Source organism: Diabrotica virgifera, chromosome 8 (assembly GCF_917563875.1).
Source record: "Diabrotica virgifera virgifera chromosome 8, PGI_DIABVI_V3a".
NCBI lineage: Eukaryota > Metazoa > Arthropoda > Insecta > Coleoptera > Chrysomelidae > Diabrotica > Diabrotica virgifera.
The window spans coordinates 69342887-69360542 of NC_065450.1; the positions used below are offsets into that span (position 1 = coordinate 69342887).

At 36.2% G+C, this 17656-nt stretch overlaps 1 protein-coding gene across 2 annotated transcripts in view; it reads right to left on the reverse strand.

Annotated features, from left to right (window-relative positions):
- Window positions 1–2388: 2388 nt before the first annotated feature.
- LOC126889444 (putative fatty acyl-CoA reductase CG5065) overlaps window positions 2389–17656 on the reverse strand; it is an 83152-nt gene continuing 67884 nt past the window's right edge. For both annotated transcript variants that reach the window (XM_050657759.1, XM_050657758.1), the window contains 2 exons: window positions 15461–15727; window positions 2389–2569 (listed from right to left, as the gene is read on the reverse strand). In XM_050657759.1, coding sequence (XP_050513716.1) covers window positions 2428–2569; window positions 15461–15727 — 409 coding nt within the window. In that variant the 3' untranslated portion in view covers window positions 2389–2427. The remainder of the gene's footprint in view (window positions 2570–15460; window positions 15728–17656) is intronic.

Here is a 17656-nt window from a genome sequence, read left to right on the forward strand (position 1 = left end):
TTGACTTATTTTAAGCACCTTTTGTTCTATAAAGTTTTTTACGTAAGTCAATACTTTTCGAGTTATTCGCTATTTAAACTGTTGATTTTTCGACAAAAAAATACGTTTTCAGACCGTTTTTTCCAAATAACTCAAAAAGTAAATATTTATCGAAAAAAATATTTTTAACAAAAGTGTAGCCTATAAAAAAACGAAAAAAAAAAATGGTGTACCAGTAAAGTCTACAAATTGAGTAGAAGCAAAGTTGTAGCTCATGAAAAATACGTTCTTATTCGTCTAATTAGAAATCGAATAATTCAACGCAAAATCACCGAAGAAAGAAGCGTTTTTCGGGAAAACCTTATTAACATTTTTAAAGTATCAAAAAAGCTTATTTTTTGTTTGGTTTAAAAAAAGTTTTTTACGTAAGTCAATACTTTTCGAGTTATTCGCTATTTAAACTGTTGATTTTTCGACAAAAAAATACGTTTTCAGACCGTTTTTTCCAAATAACTCAAAAAGTAAATATTTATCGAAAAAAATATTTTTAACAAAAGTGTAGCCTATAAAAAATCGAAAAAAAAAAATGGTGTACCAGTAAAGTCTACAAATTGAGTAGAAGCAAAGTTGTAGCTCATGAAAAATACGTTCTTATTCGTCTAATTAGAAATCGAATAATTCAACGCAAAATCACCGAAGAAAGAAGCGTTTTTCGGGAAAACCTTATTAACATTTTTAAAGTATCAAAAAAAGCTTATTTTTTGTTTTTTTTTACAAAAGTTTACAGCATAAAAAATAAACGAGTTACACTGAAAAAAAAGTTGGCCCCTTTTTTTTGTAAAAAAAAATCGTGAAAACATCCCTCTATTTAGCACTCTAAATGAAATTAATCGTTTGGTTTTACCATCTATTTTAACTGTATGTGTATTGTTTATCTAATCTGTAAGTTTGATTGGTTTGAAGTGCTTATCTTTGAAAACATTTGGTTTTATAGTAAAAAAAAATTTCTAAAACTTTTTGAAAAATTTCATTTTTTAAAATAACTTAAAATGTATTACAGATAAGAAAAATCTTAAAGAAATCTTAAAGAGTAAAAAAATGTAAGTTTTGCTATTATAAATATGCTAGTTTCATTTTGTTTCTCCGTAAGACAAAAATTGGTTAAGATATGGCTGTTCAAAATTTGCATACACTCGTGAATAGTGACCGATTCAAGCTTTCTCAATTATAACCCTTTCAAAAATAAACACTTTAAACCGGTGAGACTGACAGATCATATAAAAAATAGATAGGTAAGTAAATTGTTTGTAAAGCGGTAGCGATTAATTTCATTTGGGGAGCTAAACACGGCGAGATTTTTATGATTTTTTACAAAAAAAAAAACAGGGCCAACTTTATTTTAAGCGTAACTCGCTTATTTATAATGCTAAAACTTTTGTCAACAATTAAAACAAAGCTTTTTATAAACACTTTAAAAAAGTTTAAATCGGTTTTTCCCGAAAAGTGCTTAATTTTTCGGTGATTTTACCTTGAAATATTCGATTTGGAATTAGACGAATAAGAACGTAGTTTTCATGAACTATAACTTTGTTTTTATTTGATTGATAGACTTTACTGATACACCATTTTTTGGGTTTTTTATAAGCTACACTTTTGCTAAGGATATTTTTTTCGATAAAATTTTTACTTTTTGAGTTATTTGCGAAAAACTGTTTGAAAACGTAGTTTTTTTGTCGAAAAATCAACATTTTCAATGGCAAATAACTCAAAAAGTATTGACTTACGTAAAAAACTCTATAGAACAAAAGTTGCTTAAATTCAGTCAATTTATCTATTTCCGGTCTTATCTTGAACGTATGTTTTTTCACCCCCGACAAGGGGTGACTGTCACCCCCCAAGTAAAAGCAACCAACGGCACAATTTCAACTTTGAAGTGAAGGGTAAGTAGAACCTAAATCCAAATTTTCATGCAATTTGGAGTTGCCCCTGAAAATTACACGGTATCGCCGAATTTCCCGTTCATTTACTGGACTATTAGAGTGTATACGGTATACGAATTATATCCGCGATACAATATATTTTAATTTTTCTTAGCACTTTTCTCTTGAAAAGTTTTTTGGGATGAGCCCAAAAATCGAAACTATATCACTTCGAAAGCTCAGAAATAGTTCGTAATTCTGCCGCAGAAATTGATTCAATATCGCTATTTTTAAGTAGTGGGGGGCTGACTCAGCCCCCTCCACTAAAATAATAAATTCCTGCCCAGTGTAACGAGCTCAAAATTTTTAATTTGCCCAATATGAAAGCTCATAAATAGCACATAATTCAGCGCTATTTGTTTTTTAATTTTTGTAAGTGGGGGCCAGCTCAACACGGGTAAATCCAGACTCGGGTGTACAAATATAATGGTCGATTTTTACAAGTTTTTATTTTGTATATAGGTACATTTTATATTGTTTCGACACCTAAATTTTTAAAATAACAAATGGTTTTAGCAGCAACTAAATTAAAAAAGTTCAATTTGTACAAAAAAATCCACAAAAATAAACAGAAGACTATCGTTTTAAATATCATTTCTGGCAGCCAATACCTACAAAAAATAAAAAAATGTTGTTAAGATAAAGCAAATATCCTTTTTTCAGAATAAATAAATAAAGAACTACAAAATCGGTCCCCAAACTTTTTAATTTCTCCCCCTCCCACCTCCCCTTCCTAAGATTTAAAAACAATTTTTAAATAAACTTTGAATTAGAAAATTTCGAATGTAAGATGGTATATTTTGTTCATTAAAACATTTAAAAAAATCTTCCAAATGGATTATATTGGGGAAGGAAAGTATGCTAAATGTGCAGTCACTCGAGCGTTATGGGGACCTATTGGGTTATGAAGATTAAGCCCTAAAACCAAAAAAAATTAAATAAAGTTTTCTATTTTAGTGGGGACTTGTTCAATTCTAATTTAATTTCCATTTCCAACAATCGTTTTTTCCGATTATAGCACCATCTATCCACAATTCGAAAAAACCTCTCGAATAAAAGTTACTTATTTTTATGTAAGGAATCCAAATCTGCAATAAACAATGGGGACTCCTATTTAAGATTTTAAAGAAACGCCACACCCCACCTCTGTCGGGGTCGTGTTTGGTGCCATTCGATAGATTTTTCAAAAACATTGAATAAGTGTATTTTTCAGTTTTTCGATCTGATGTTCATTTCGCGAAAAATCGCGGGATTCGTATTTAAAATTTTAAATTTACCCCACACCTCTCTCCGTGGGGAGTCGTGTTTAGTATCATTCGATAGATTTTTGAAAACTATTTAGCACGTATTTTTTAGTTTTTCGATCTGTCGTTCATTTCGCGAAATATTCGCCTTTTTCTTGTGAAACTTTGTGACTCACCATTTCCTTAGACCCCGCCCAAATCGTCAGATTTTTTTAATAATATGTACACTGTTTTGCATGTATAAATTATTACCTTATCTTAATCTGACGATTTCGAGTTTTTCTAAGGATAACTCCCCTGTATTAAGAGCCAATATACGTCGAAGGTACATTTTCAGGGTACAAGGTTTCTCCCCATGTGTGTAGCTACGTAGGACGTAAAAGACGTGAGTAGCGATAAATACGTTTATTGATATCGACGAACACAAGGATATATTTCAATCCCGGGAGAACCGCCGAACACTGTAACTGATAAATGATACGCGATTAGCTGAAGACTGAATGAGAACCCTCTTTCTAGGCCCAAGAGCCTAGTTTTATAGAAGCTTAAATTGGGTCATAGGTGACGCTAGTCCCCCGTGATTTGTATATCTAATTAAGGTAAATAATTCTACTTTTGTCAGCAGTTTCGTGACATTTCCAAATTATATTGTCGATAATAGACCAATTTGTATCTAAACTAATTAATCTACGTGCGTGAATATAAAATAAATAAATTCGTGCGGTCTACTGGGTGATAAATTAATTCTGTTCAATATCGAATATGAATTCTGAATATTTATTATTGGACATACTGCCCGCCGGAAGCTGTCCCAAGTATCAGTGTCCGAGGTTTACAAGTATAACATAAATATAAAAGATAACAACCATATCTCCAATATGACAACATACATAATTTATTAATAAGTAGTTTAAGAATAATCAATATTTTTCCAACTGTTAACTTAGCTTTCACCGTCCGACTCTATATTTAGATCAAAATTGGGACTACTAGATGAAAAAGTGTTGAGGGGGATGTCGGCTTTGGAAGTCGACGGGGAGGCGTCTTTCCGGTTACGAGCTAAAGAAGTTACCTCGTGGTCGGGTGTCTGCCTAAGTGCTTTGCCTGAGCGACATTTTCGTATACCAGGACAGTATCTCCACAATATGAGCAGACCAATCACCACAATCGAAGTAATGACCCCGGTGGCCGTTAAATAAGTCCAATGTGACTCATGTATCTTTCGCCAGGGCGTATGCGCTACTTCTTGCTCCAGACTTTCTTCGTCCAATAGTATAGTACGGAATTCATCGCCTTGTGTGTTAATGTGTGTGGGTTGAATCGTATTTAACAGATGTCTTGGCATCGTCAGCAACTGCGCTACAGGTGTGATCGGAGTCTTCAGGTAGCTGGTTATCGCTGTCTCCACCCCGCTGCTAGTGGGGAGTAATGTAATGTTTTTCGTTTGGGCGATGCATCGGGGCGAGAGTTTCAGAAATGAGACTCGCTCCAGAACTCTTTCGTTCCGATTTCCATCACAGATAATGGACAGGTGTATCGGAATCGGTGTGATTATTAACCAAAGGTTGGGTGTACCCATCTTACTCCACTGAGCTTGATGTATTGCCCGGGTAACCACTGGACATGTGCTATTCTTAGATCGCTCATAAATTTCTTCCAGTATACAGTTTGGTTTGGTATCCATGTTCATTACGGCCGTTGGAGAGCACGCTATCTGTGCCCGTGCCAGCTGTAAGCATCTTGCTTTATCTTCTGCGGTCAATTCGAAGTAGTGGAGAGTGTTATAATCTACAATCAGTAGATTTCTTGGGGCGACAAACGAATGCAACACTGACCCCTCGACCTTAAGTGGTATCGCGGTGATCTTGAGCATGCTGTAATTATTTCTCCCTGTCACTATGAAGTAGCCGATGACCTTTATATACTTGTCGTCATGGCTGACCTCTGTTTCTATAATGGGTTGTCGTCGTATTTCCACTCCTTGTGGTAGTATCTTCCCCGCTCTTTCTATTAACTTGGTTATTTGACCCGGCTTTATTATATCAACGAAATGGCCGTGGTTGTAGTGCAGGTTTAATATTCCCTCGTAAAATTGAATATATTCGTTTATGAACTCCGTAACTTGTAATGCTATGGTTTGTATTCGTAACGTGCTATATTCGGTTTCTAGTCTTAATGCTTTGTCTTCTACTTCATTGAGTCCTTTTGATATTTCTTGTAGGCCTGTGAATAGTGCTTTGTTAAACTTGTTCATCTATTCATTTATCCTCATCTCCGTGTGGTTTATTGACGTTATTGTCTCTAACATTATCTTTGCCTGATGCTGTGACCCCTTTATTAATTCTCTCTGGTTTTTGTCTAGTGTCTCAATGTCACTATAGGCTTCGTCGTTCACTCCAAATATGGAGGTTAATATTGTGCCTAATATTCCTCTTTTTTCTCTTCCTTTTATTTCTACTGTCAACGCTTCACTTATTGACTCCGCCTTCCTTTGTCCTTCCTCTAACTTCCCTATTATCTCCTTACAATTTACGATTTTTGTCTCTTGGCACAGATCCCGTATGCCTTGTATCATACTTCCTATCAGTTGATGCTCCTTTTGAACTCTTCCTTTTTCGATTAGCACTTTTATTCGGAATGTTCCTCGATCTATGTAAACCTCTCCAAGGTCTTCAGTAAATAACCCTGGTTCCGGATTATATATTTTATACAGTTCTGCATTCATGGGTTTCAATAGTGTTAAAAACATTATTGCGATTAATATTTTCTTCCATCTTGATCCTGATGAATTCTTTGGTTTTTCCTGTTTCTCTTCTTCTAATTTTATCAGCTTATGTATAGGTCTTTTTGTTATTTTCCCGTTTGCCTTTCTCACTGACACTACTCTGGTTAATCCCTCCGCTCCAGGGTGTGTTTCTATTACCCTTGCTAGTGGCCATCTACCTTACCTGGAGGTGTATCCTCTTCCTTAATTATGACTATTTCTTCTTTTTTTATGTTTGGGTGTGTTTTATGCCATTTATTCCTTTGTTGTAACTGTTGCAGGTACTCTTGCCTCCAAATCTTCCAAAAATCCCTTTTTATTTTTTCCAATATTCGCCACCTTGCTGGCATCTTCAAGTACGTCGTGAGCTCTTCTTCCCGATTCGGTGATACAATTTCTTTCCCTATAAGGAAGTGAGCTGGTGTGATTGCTATTTTTCCTTCTGGGTCTTCTGATGATTCACATAATGGTCTCGAATTCATACAGGCTTCTATTTGTGTTAGCACCGTACTCAGTTCTTCATATGTCAGTACTGTTTCCCCTATGATTCTTTTCAGATGATATTTCATTATTCGCACGGCGCTTTCCCACAATCCTCCGAAGTGTGGCGCATATGCAGGTATGACGTGCCACTGGGTGCCTAGTGCAATTAATCCTTGTTTTATCTCGTCCTCTAGGTTTTGATTTTCTTTTTTTAGTAAGTTTGCCGTTCCTACGAATGTGGTTCCGTTATCACTGTAAATGTTGACGCACTGTCCTCTGCGTGCCGTAAATCTTTTGAACGCCGCAATAAATGCATCTGTAGACATATCACTTACTACCTCAAGATGTACTGCCTTTGTTGACAGACACACAAATACTGCAATGTATCCTTTATAACTCCTTTGTCCTCTGCCTTTCGTAGTACTTATTTTTATCGGCCCGGCGTAATCTATCCCTGTATTCGTGAAAGGATGACTCGGGTTCACTCTGTCCTCCGGCAGGTCTCCCATTAACTGTTGTGCTACTTGTCCTTTATACCTCCTACACTTTATACATTTAGTTAACTGACTTTTCACGGTTCTTCTTCCGTTTATTATCCAATATTTCCTCTTTATGTATTGTAATGTCTGTTGTAGTCCGCTATGTAGATTTTTTGTATGACTGTCCGATATAATTAACTTTGTTAATGCGCTGTCCTTAGGTAAAATTATAGGATGTTTTTCCGCGTACTGTAGCTTCGTGTGCCTTAGCCTTCCGGTGACTCTTAGAATCCCTTGTTTATCCAGGAACGGTACCAATGATGCTAATTTGTTCTTCCTGTCTAGTTGCTGTTTCTTTTCCAGTTTATTTATTTCTAGCTTGAAGTTGTTAATTTGTGTGAGTTTTATCACTTTTAACAATGTTTCCTCTAATTCTCGGACTGTAAGTTGTCCTTGAGTTTTGTCCTTCTTTCTGCAGTTGTTTGCAAATCTCATACAATATGATACCACTCTTCTCATTTTTTCTAAATTCGAGAATCTCTCGCATATGTCTTCCTTTATCGTTACCATGTGCGTCGTTACTTTCGTTTTGACTTCCTCCTCATTTGTTTCAGGTATATCCTCTGCCGGTAACCTCAGTGCTTTTTTACTCGTTAGCCAAGTTGGTCCCTTCCACCATAACTCTGCTTCTAATAACTCTGAAGCGGTACTTCCACGTGAGAGGATGTCCGCTGGGTTTTCTTTCGTATCCACTTTATGCCAGTTTTCTGGCGCTATAACTCCTTTTATCTCCTCTACTCTGTTGGCGACGAACATTTTCCATCTTTTTGATGATCCCTTTATCCAAGCCAGGGTTATTGTTGAGTCCGACCATGCATATATTGCCATGTTCTCCCTGTTCAATGCTTGTAGGGTTTTCTTCATTAAATTTGCTAATAGTACCGCGGCACACAATTCCAATCTTGGTAATGTCGTTTTCCCTTTCAATGGTGCGACTTTAGATTTTGCTATCAATAGATTTGTTTTAATTTCCGGGTCTAATACCCTAGAATAAATAACCGCTCCATATCCTTTCAGAGACGCATCTGCGAATCCATGTAGTTCTACTCTGTTTGTTTTATTTAAATTGTTCCACCTGGATAATGTTATTCTCTCAAGATTTATTAATTGTGCCTGATATGCTTTCCACCGGCTTTGTTGCGCGCTAGTTAATTCTTTGTCCCAACTGGTCTTTTGCTCCCAAAGTTCTTGTATGAACATTTTCGCCTGAATTACTACTGGTGCTATCCATCCTAATGGGTCATATAGTTTTGCTACTTCTGACAGTATGTGTCTTTTTGTTATTTTCTTTGTCGTCGTTATTTCTATCTTGAATCTGATTGTATCTTCTTTGGGTGACCAATGTATTCCTAACGTCTTTCGTATTTCTTCTTGCTTGAATGCTTTTGAGTCTACATTCCTCATTTCTTCCGGTACGTTCTCCATTATTTTTTCTTCGTTGCTCAACCATTTTCTAAGTGTAAATCCACCTTTCTTAAAAATTTGTATTAGTTCCTTTTGGGCTGCTTCTGCCTCTTTTAACGTCTCCGCTCCTCCTAATATATCGTCTACATACATATTTTCTTTTATTATTTTCGCTGCTGTAGGGAAATTCCCTCCTTCATCCTCTTGTAACTGTTGTATTGTTCTTAATGCTAAAAATGGTGCTGCGGCCGTGCCGTATGTCACCGTCTTCAATTTATATTCTTGCACTGGATCCTTTGTGTTCTTTCTCCAGAGTATTTTTTGATACATTTGGTCTTCTTCTGCCATTCTGATCTGTCTAAACATTTTCTCCAGATCCGCTGAGTATGCTACCTTATGGGATCTCCATCTCAATAGTATATCTGTCAAATCCTGTTGTAATTTTGGCCCCGTGTGCATAATATCATTTAGGCTTACTGTTGATGAGCTTTTACTTGATGCATCAAACACGGCTCTTATTTTTGTTGTAGTGCTGTCCTCCTTTCTCACTGGATGATGAGGTAGGTAGTAACCTCCTCCCTGGACTTCCGCTATTGCCATATGACCTTGGTTTTCATAATCTTCCATGAATTGTCTGTAATTCGTTTCTAACTGTTTGTCTTTTGTGAACGTCCTTTCAAGTTGCATCAATCTGGCGAATGCCTGCTGCTTAGATTCTCCTAACTTTGTGACGTCTTCCTTAAACGGAATTCTCACTTCGTATCTACCTTCTTCATTTCTTTTTACTGTCTGACGATACATTTCTTCACATTCTTGCTCTTCTACTGATAAACTTGTTTCTTGATTCACTTCTTCTAATTCCCAGATTTTCTTTATTTGTATGTCCATTTCTTGTCTGGATATCATACAGCATACTTCTGCTTTAGTAGTCTCCCTTTCTTTCGCTATCCCCGAAATTATCCATCCTAGTTTGGTGTTTTGACTTAGTAGTCCATTACTTCTTCTGTGCATCCCTTCTGTCAATATGTAACTATATTCTTTTACTCCTAGCAATAAGTCTATTTTTCCTACCCTGTAGTATCTTGGGTCTGCCAGTAGCACATTCTTCTCGTTGTAATCCTGTAGGACTATGTCCTGTTCCGGTAAATCCCTTGTTATTTTCGGTAGTACCAGTGCCTCTATTTCCATCTCGAAGTCACTTTGGTAATGATTTCCGATCAATAGTTTCATACTCCAGTTGGCTGTCTTTTCCCCTGACGAGCCTATTCCGGATATGGTCGCCTGTATTGGCTGCCTTTTTGTTCCTAGCGCCGTCGCCGCTTGTTCCGTTATAAATGCACATTGTGACCCTTGGTCGATCAATGCTCTCATTATGTGAGGCTCTCCATTCGCATCCCTAACGCGTACCACTGCTGTGGCTAGTAATGCTTCACCTTCCTTATGGCTTGCACAGTTAACTGAGTTCTGTCCTCTTTGCTGTGTGTTGTTGTTTCTTTGCCCATTGTTCCCTTGCGTATTGTCTCGTCTTCCGTTATTTTGTTCTCTGGCGTTGTTGGAATAATTATTTCCTCCTCTGTACCTGTCCGATTGGTACCCGTTTCTTCTACTGTTTGATTCTCTTCCATTTCTTTCCTGTATTTGTTCTCCTCTTGTTTCATTTGTGTTTCTTCTGTTGCCTGTGTTTCCTGTTTCATAATGCAAAGTTTGGTGGTGGTCTCCGCCACAGTGTTTGCACCTAACCTGTGAAAAGCAGAGTTTCTCCTTCTTATGTGCTAGACAATTCGCACACCATTCTTTTTCTCGTATTATCCTGTTCCGGTCTTTTACCTTGAGTTCCAGAAATTCTCTGCAGTATGGTACTCCGTGATCTCCGTTGCATATCACGCAACCCATTCTTGTTTTCTTACCCGTTCCTCCTTGTTTCTCTTGTCTCTTTTCTGACTCCAGCAGTTCCAGTGTTTGGAATCGTCGCTGTAGAAACGTTTGTGTTGACTTGAACGTCGGTATCTCTCTACTGTCTCCGCTGTGGTTTTCGTATAGTCTCCTTGTCTCATTGTCCCATTTTGTTATGCTAATTCGCGCTATCAATGGACTCCACGCTTCCGTGTCTGTTCCCAACCCTCATATGGCTTCCAGGCACTCATGGAAGGTGTCATGTAGTGATTTCAGTGCTCTAGCGGAAGAATCCTTTACTTCCTGTGCTAGTAACATCCTGTCTATTAGTTTAAACAGTATCATCCTCGGATTCTCATATCTTTCCTTTAACATGTTCCATGCCACTTCGTAGTTGGCTTCGGATATGTGCAAGTGTTGTATCATCCTGTGGGCTTCCCCTCTTACTTGTGTTTTGAGGTACTGCATCTTCTCTGCTCTCGACAACTGTTCGTTTTCATGTATTACCTTTGTAAACAGATCGTGGAAAGTTCTCCACGTTTCATATCTTCCTTCATACACAGGGATTTTTACCTGCGGTAATGTTACTCCCTCTCTTCTCTGTGTGCTGTCTGGTCGTTGCATTGCAGGCCGCATTTTCTTTATCGTTTCCCTGACCTTCCTCCTTAGCTGATCTATCCTCTCTACTTCGTCACTGTCTATAACGTCTAGCTCATCATTTACTGTTGCTTCTATGATGAGTGTGTTTATTTTCTCCATGTGTTCTTTCAAGTCTGCTTGCAGTTCTTCATCGTACTGCAACTCCTGTTCATATTCTTGTAATAATTCCTCGATTTTTTGTTTTCTTATTTGTATCTCCTTTCCTTTTGTTGTCTTTCCTCTTTTCAATATTCTTCCATATTCTTCCAATAGGGTTTTTCCCTCAATATATGTCTTAAAAACCTGCTCGTAGTATTTTGTTTCGAAGTACTTGTCTTTCGTTACTCCGCTATCTACTAATTTCTCGTGGTTATGCCCAAACCTTGTCCAATAATCCTCTAATCTATCCTGACGCTCTCTAATGTATTGTTGATTCTTGCGAGATCCAGGGTCTCTCTTAAGAGACGACACCTGTTTAGAAATCTCTCCTCCAAGCTCAGCTTGCTTGTTCTGTAACGCTTCCATGTTTAAATCCACGTACTTTCTATTTTATGCAGGAATAAATGTTTTTACCGTATTTTTTCGTAACTATTTATATTTTCAATTTACTGTGATTCACCTTTTGCTGAATCGTAAATAGTAATTCTGTAGACCTTGCTGAGGTTTGCTTATTTATCTGTAGGTCAGTGTTATATGCGGGTTAATGTCAATCAAAGTATTATGTTGCACAGTTATAAATAGAATAATAAGAATACAACCTCTGTATTACGATGAGTATTTAAAAATAATGCGATCTAAAATTATGTAAATGAAATACCAAGCACTATGAAATTATTAGGGTATAATGTTTTTTCTTTATCAACTTGTAACATAAAGAAATAGGTAGGTAGTAAATATTTGTAGGGCTAACCGTTTATTATTATTATATAGTCAAAGTATAGTTAATATATAAGGCAAATATAGTTAGAATCAATAAATAAATATAGGCAAATATAGTTAACAAAAATAAAAGAGTAAATAGTTCGTAAATATTTAAATTTATTTGAATGGCAACTATTGTATAGAATGCACTAAAATTTTTGTAAATATGTATAGGTCGAATAATTCGGTTTAAAATTGGAAAGAATATTGCGTTATACGATACGAAATAGTTGGAAAAATGTTAATTTGTTCAAAAACTTACGGTTTTTTTTTTCTTTTTTGTTTCTGGACTGGCTCTGCATGCGCACCTGGATATGCCCTCTGACCTGCAGTTTTCTTTCTGGATCTGCAGTAACTCTTCTGGGTACGGATTCTGGCCTGTAGTTTTCTGGATACGGCTTCTGACCTGTAGTTTTCTGGTTACGGCTTCTGACCTGTAGTTTTCTGGATACGGCTTCTGACCTGTATTTTTCTGGTTACGGCTTCTGACCGTTATTTTTCTGGTTACGGCTTCTGACCTGTATTTTTCTGGATACGGCTTCTGACCTGTATTTTTCTGGATACGGCTTCTGACCTGTATTTTTCTGGTTACGGCTTCTGACCGTTATTTTTCTGGATACGGCTTCTGACCTGTATTTTTCTGGTTACGGCTTCTGACCGTTATTTTTCTGGATACGGCTTCTGACCTGTATTTTTCTGGTTACGGCTTCTGACCGTTATTTTCCTGGATACGGCTTCTGACCTGTATTTTTCTGGTTACGGCTTCTGACCGTTATTTTTCTGGATACGGCTTCTGACCTGTATTTTTCTGGATACGGCTTCTGACCTGTATTTTTCTGGATACGGCTTCTGACCTGTATTTTTCTGGATACGGCTTCTGGCCTGTAGTTTTCTGGATACGGCTTCTGGCCTGTAGTTTTCTGGATACGGCTTCTGCTTCGCTCGGGTTCTGTTCTCCCGGGCCTAGTGTCGTCTATTTGCTACTGATTTCGATTGGTGTGGACTGTACTTGTAGGCCTCCTTTTTTTCTCGATAAGGACCATGTGTAGCTACGTAGGACGTAAAAGACGTGAGTAGCGATAAATACGTTTATTGATATAGACGAACACAAGGATATATTTCAATCCCGGGAGAACCGCCGAACACTGTAACTGATAAATGATACGCGATTAGCTGAAGACTGAATGAGAACCCTCTTTCTAGGCCTAAGAGCCTAGTTTTATAGAAGCTTAAATTGGGTCATAGGTGACGCTAGTCCCCCGTGATTTGTATATCTAATTAAGGTAAATAATTCTACTTTTGTCAGCAGTTTCGTGACATTTCCAAATTATATTGTTGATAATAGACCAATTTGTATATAAACTAATTAATCTACGTGCGTGAATATAAAATAAATAAATTCGTGCGGTCTACTGGGTGATAAATTAATTCTGTTCAATATCGAATATGAATTCTGAATATTTATTATTGGACACCATGTAATAATCTGACGAGCTCGAGTAACTGCAAAAATCATCGCTTGGGCTCCCCTACCATTAAAAGAGTTAGTTTTAATCACTCATCCGCGAACTGTCCATTTGATCAGGCAGTGAATCATTTTATTTAAAAATTTAAAGTAAAGGCGGGTTGACATTACTAGTGAATAACGAACGTGGCTCACGTTTACGTATTTTGCCCGTGCTATTGTTAGATATTTTATTATCTATTTTCAAACTCGAGCAGTCCATTTGTATTTATGCAATGCATATATAGGGTGAGGCAGATAACTGGCCTATTAGAAATATCTCGAGAACTAAAGGTAAGAGAATCATGAAAATTGGAATACAGGGGTTTTGAGGTATGAATTATTTAATGAAAATATTTTCATCTACCGGAAGTTGCTTATAAGTTCGTTTTTTTAAATGGGACACCCTGTATATTTTTACATTTTTGGATTCTCCTCAATATCTTCTTTATTAAAATATGAGGTTTTGTAATATTATACAGAGTATTTTAAGGGATATTTACGTTTTTTTATTAATTTCGTAGCAACATTCACACCATGTAGAATTGTAATAGTTTGACATTAAAAACTCTGCTTACGTTCAAGTGATTTTTAATATAGTCTACTATTGTTAAGAATCATTAGTATAGCTAATTTTGAAATTTTAGTATACATGGTTGTTCGAAACTCGGAATGAATATTTTCTGAGTTTTCTTAAATGGAACACCCTATATTTTAGTATTGTGATGAAATGATATTTCATGGTACTTTTTATTTTATAAGTATTCCCTATACCTAACTGCTTTAATTTGTGAGTTATTGGTGATTCAAACTAAACATTAATTGCAGCAATAAGTACGTAAAATTTTATTAGGTTGGCCGTGAAATTACTCAATCCCAAATAATTTTTCAGAAATAAATATATATATTAATCCAGACTGGTCCTTAAAATTACCAATAATGGTTTAGCTATCAAAATACCTACGTAGTTAAGACTGTTGGTGCGATTAACAATTAAGCACAAATTAAAGCAGTTAGGTATAGGGAATGCTTAAGAAATTAAAAAGTACCACAAAATATCATTTCATTACAATACTAAAATACAGGGTGTTCCATTTAAGAAAACTCAGAAAATATTCATTCCGAATTTCGACTAACCCTGTATACTAAAATTTCAAAATTAGCTATACTAATGATTCTTAACAATAGTAGACTATATTAAAAATCACGTGAGCGTAAGCACAGTTTTTAATGGCGAACTATTACAATTCTACAGGGTGTGAATGTTGCTACGGAATTAATAAAAAGACGGAAATATCTCTTAAAATACCCTGTATAATATTAGAAAACCTCATATTTTAAGAAAGAAGATATTGAGGAGAATCCAAAAATGTAAAAATATACAGGGTGTCCCATTTAAAAAAAAACGAACTTATAAGCAGCTTCCGGTATAACCGGAAGTTGCAAAGAGATGAAAATATTTTCATTTAACAGATCATCCTTCAAAACCCCTCTATTCCAATTTTCATGATTCTGTTGCCTTTAGTTCTCGAGATATTTCTAATAGGCCAGTTATCTGCCTCACCCTGTATACAACGGTATATTCTCAAGGTTTGATTTCTAATTTTATCTTTCCTTGTTTTTCCATCTATTGCTCTCAAAAATCTCATTTCTGTGCTTATTAGTCTATTCTTTTGCCTTTTTGTTAATGCCCAAGATTCACAGGTATAGGTTAGAGTGGGTTTCACAGTCTCTTTTATTATTTCCGTTTTTATATTCTTAGGTATTTCTTTCTTATTTAAAAAGTTACTCTTGCAATTCTTTCATTTATCTCATCTTCTAATTTTCCATCCCGGCTTATGATTACCCCCAAATACTTATACCTGTCTACATGTTCAAGTTGCTTGCCATCTACTTCTATTTTATGTTTTCCTTTTTGTCTTCCAATTATCATTGTTTTTGATGGAAAGAGAGATAGAGGAAAATTAAGGGAAATAAGAAATGAGTGTGTGGCAGACTTGAGAAAGGGACTTAAGAAAGAAAAGTTTAGCTGAAGAAGACACAATGGACAGAAATGAGTGGCGAACAGGAGTAAGGACTCTATGTATATGTACGTAAACATATTAACTTACTTCATCAGCAGCCTCTTAGCTTTTGCTCCAGTAATACCAGATTTGATTTTTAACAGATGTGCTTCAATACCAAATTTACCCCGATGGATGTATTCGTATTTTTCATCGTCAGTCCAAGGTAGGTAGTTAAATGAAAATGCATAATCTTCTTCTTTTAATTTTTTTTGCATGTTTATAAATTTATCATTTAAAAGGTAAAACGTGTTGGTCATGAAAGGAACCAGTACAGTTGCTGCTATATAAATTTTTCTTTGTATACGAACTAGCCTAAAATTAGAAAGAAATAAAGTTTTTTATTTCGTTATACACCAGACCAGAGCATTTAGCACAAAATAAATTGATTTTTAAATACAACACCTAGAGACTTGAATTCAGGTTGACGTCAGGAATAAAGTCTTCTTCTTCTTCTTTTGCCCTTTAATTCGTCCAATTTTGAACATAGACTTCCCCCAGTTTCCTCCATTCGCTTCTGTTTAGTGCTTTCTGTTTCCAGTGCATTCCTTCTATCTTTTTAATGTCGTCTCCCCATCTCATTTGGGGTCGTCCTCTTGCTCTCTTTCCTGTCCATGGTCTCCATTGTTGTATCGAAGATAGAGGAATAAAGTCTACTATACAAAAATGAACGGAAATTCATAATTGCTCTTTCTTCTTTTGCCCTTTAATTCGTCCAATTCTGAACATAGGCTTCCCCCAGTTTCCTCCATTCGCTTCTGTTTAGTGCTTTCTGTTTCCAGTGCGTTCTTCCTATCTTTTTAATGTCGTCTCCCCATCTCATCTAAGGTCGTCCTCTTGCTCTCTTTCCTGTCCATGGTCTCCATTGTTGTATCGTGCTATTCCACCTATTGTCCGTTTGTCTAGCGTTATGACCTGCGAAGCTCCATTTTAGCCTGGTTATATGTTGACCTGCGTCTTTGACTTTTGTTCTATTTCTGACCCAGTTGTTTTGCTTTTTGTCTGTCAATTTTACTCCTAACATTGCTCCCTCCATGGCTCTTTGTGTCTTTATTATTTTATCCATGTTTGCCTTGGTCAAGGTCCATGTTTGGCATGCGTATGTGAGAATTGGGAGTATGCACTGGTCAAACACTCTTGTTTTAAGTATTGTTGTATTTTTTTATTCTTTAGGACCCATTTTAATTTTCCAAATCCTGCCCAGGCTAATCTGACCCTTCTTTTTACCTCCGCTGTTTGGTTTTCCTTATTTATTTTTATAATCTGTCCCAAATATATATAATCATTAACCGCTTCTATTGTGGTGTCGTTTAGTATTACGTTTCTATTGTCTTGTGTGTTTGTCATTGCTTTTGTTTTGGCAAAATTCATTTTTAGACCTATTTGTTCGGATTCATTTGCTAGTTCGGTTAGCATGGTTTGTAGTTCTTCAAAACTTGATGCTATGACTACTACATCGTCTGCATATCTTAGGTGGTTTAGTTTCTTTCCATTTATGTTTATTCTCATGTTTGTCCATTCCATTGTTTTGAAAACATCTTCCAGTGCTAATGTAAATAGTTTAGGAGAAATAACATCTCCCTGTCGCACTCCTCTGTTAATTGGTATGGGTTTTGTGGTTTCTTCCAATTGTACTGTCATTGTTGCTTTCTTATATATATTATGTATTAGCATTCTGTATCTGGAATCTATTCGACAGTTGTTTATAGCTTTTTCTATTGCCCACATTTCCACGCTGTCAAATACTTTTTCGTAGTCAACGAACGCTAAGTGCAGATCTATATGGTATTCGTTAGCTTTTTCTATTAGTGTCCTAATTGTTAGAAGATGGTCAGTGGTGCTATATCCCTTTCGGAATCCTGCCTGCTCTACGGGTTGATACGAGTCCAATTTGTGTGTTAGTCTGTTGTTGATAATCCTCATGAATAGTTTATACGTTTGCGACAGCAGTGAGATGGGTCTGTAATTTTTTATGTCCTTTCTGTCGCCTTTCTTAAATAGCAGGATTGTAAGACTTTCGTTCCATTCGTCGGGTATTTCTCCTTTATGTAGACACTGATTAAACAGATTTCTTAATGTTTGTAAGATTTCTTCTTTCCCTTCTTTCAACATTTCAGCAAGGATTCCATCTGGTCCTGGTGCTTTGTTGTTCTTTAATTGTGATAGTGCTGCTTCTATTTCATAATTTTCTATTTTTGGTAGTGTTTCTGAGTTTACATTCGTGATTGTTTTCTTGATATATTC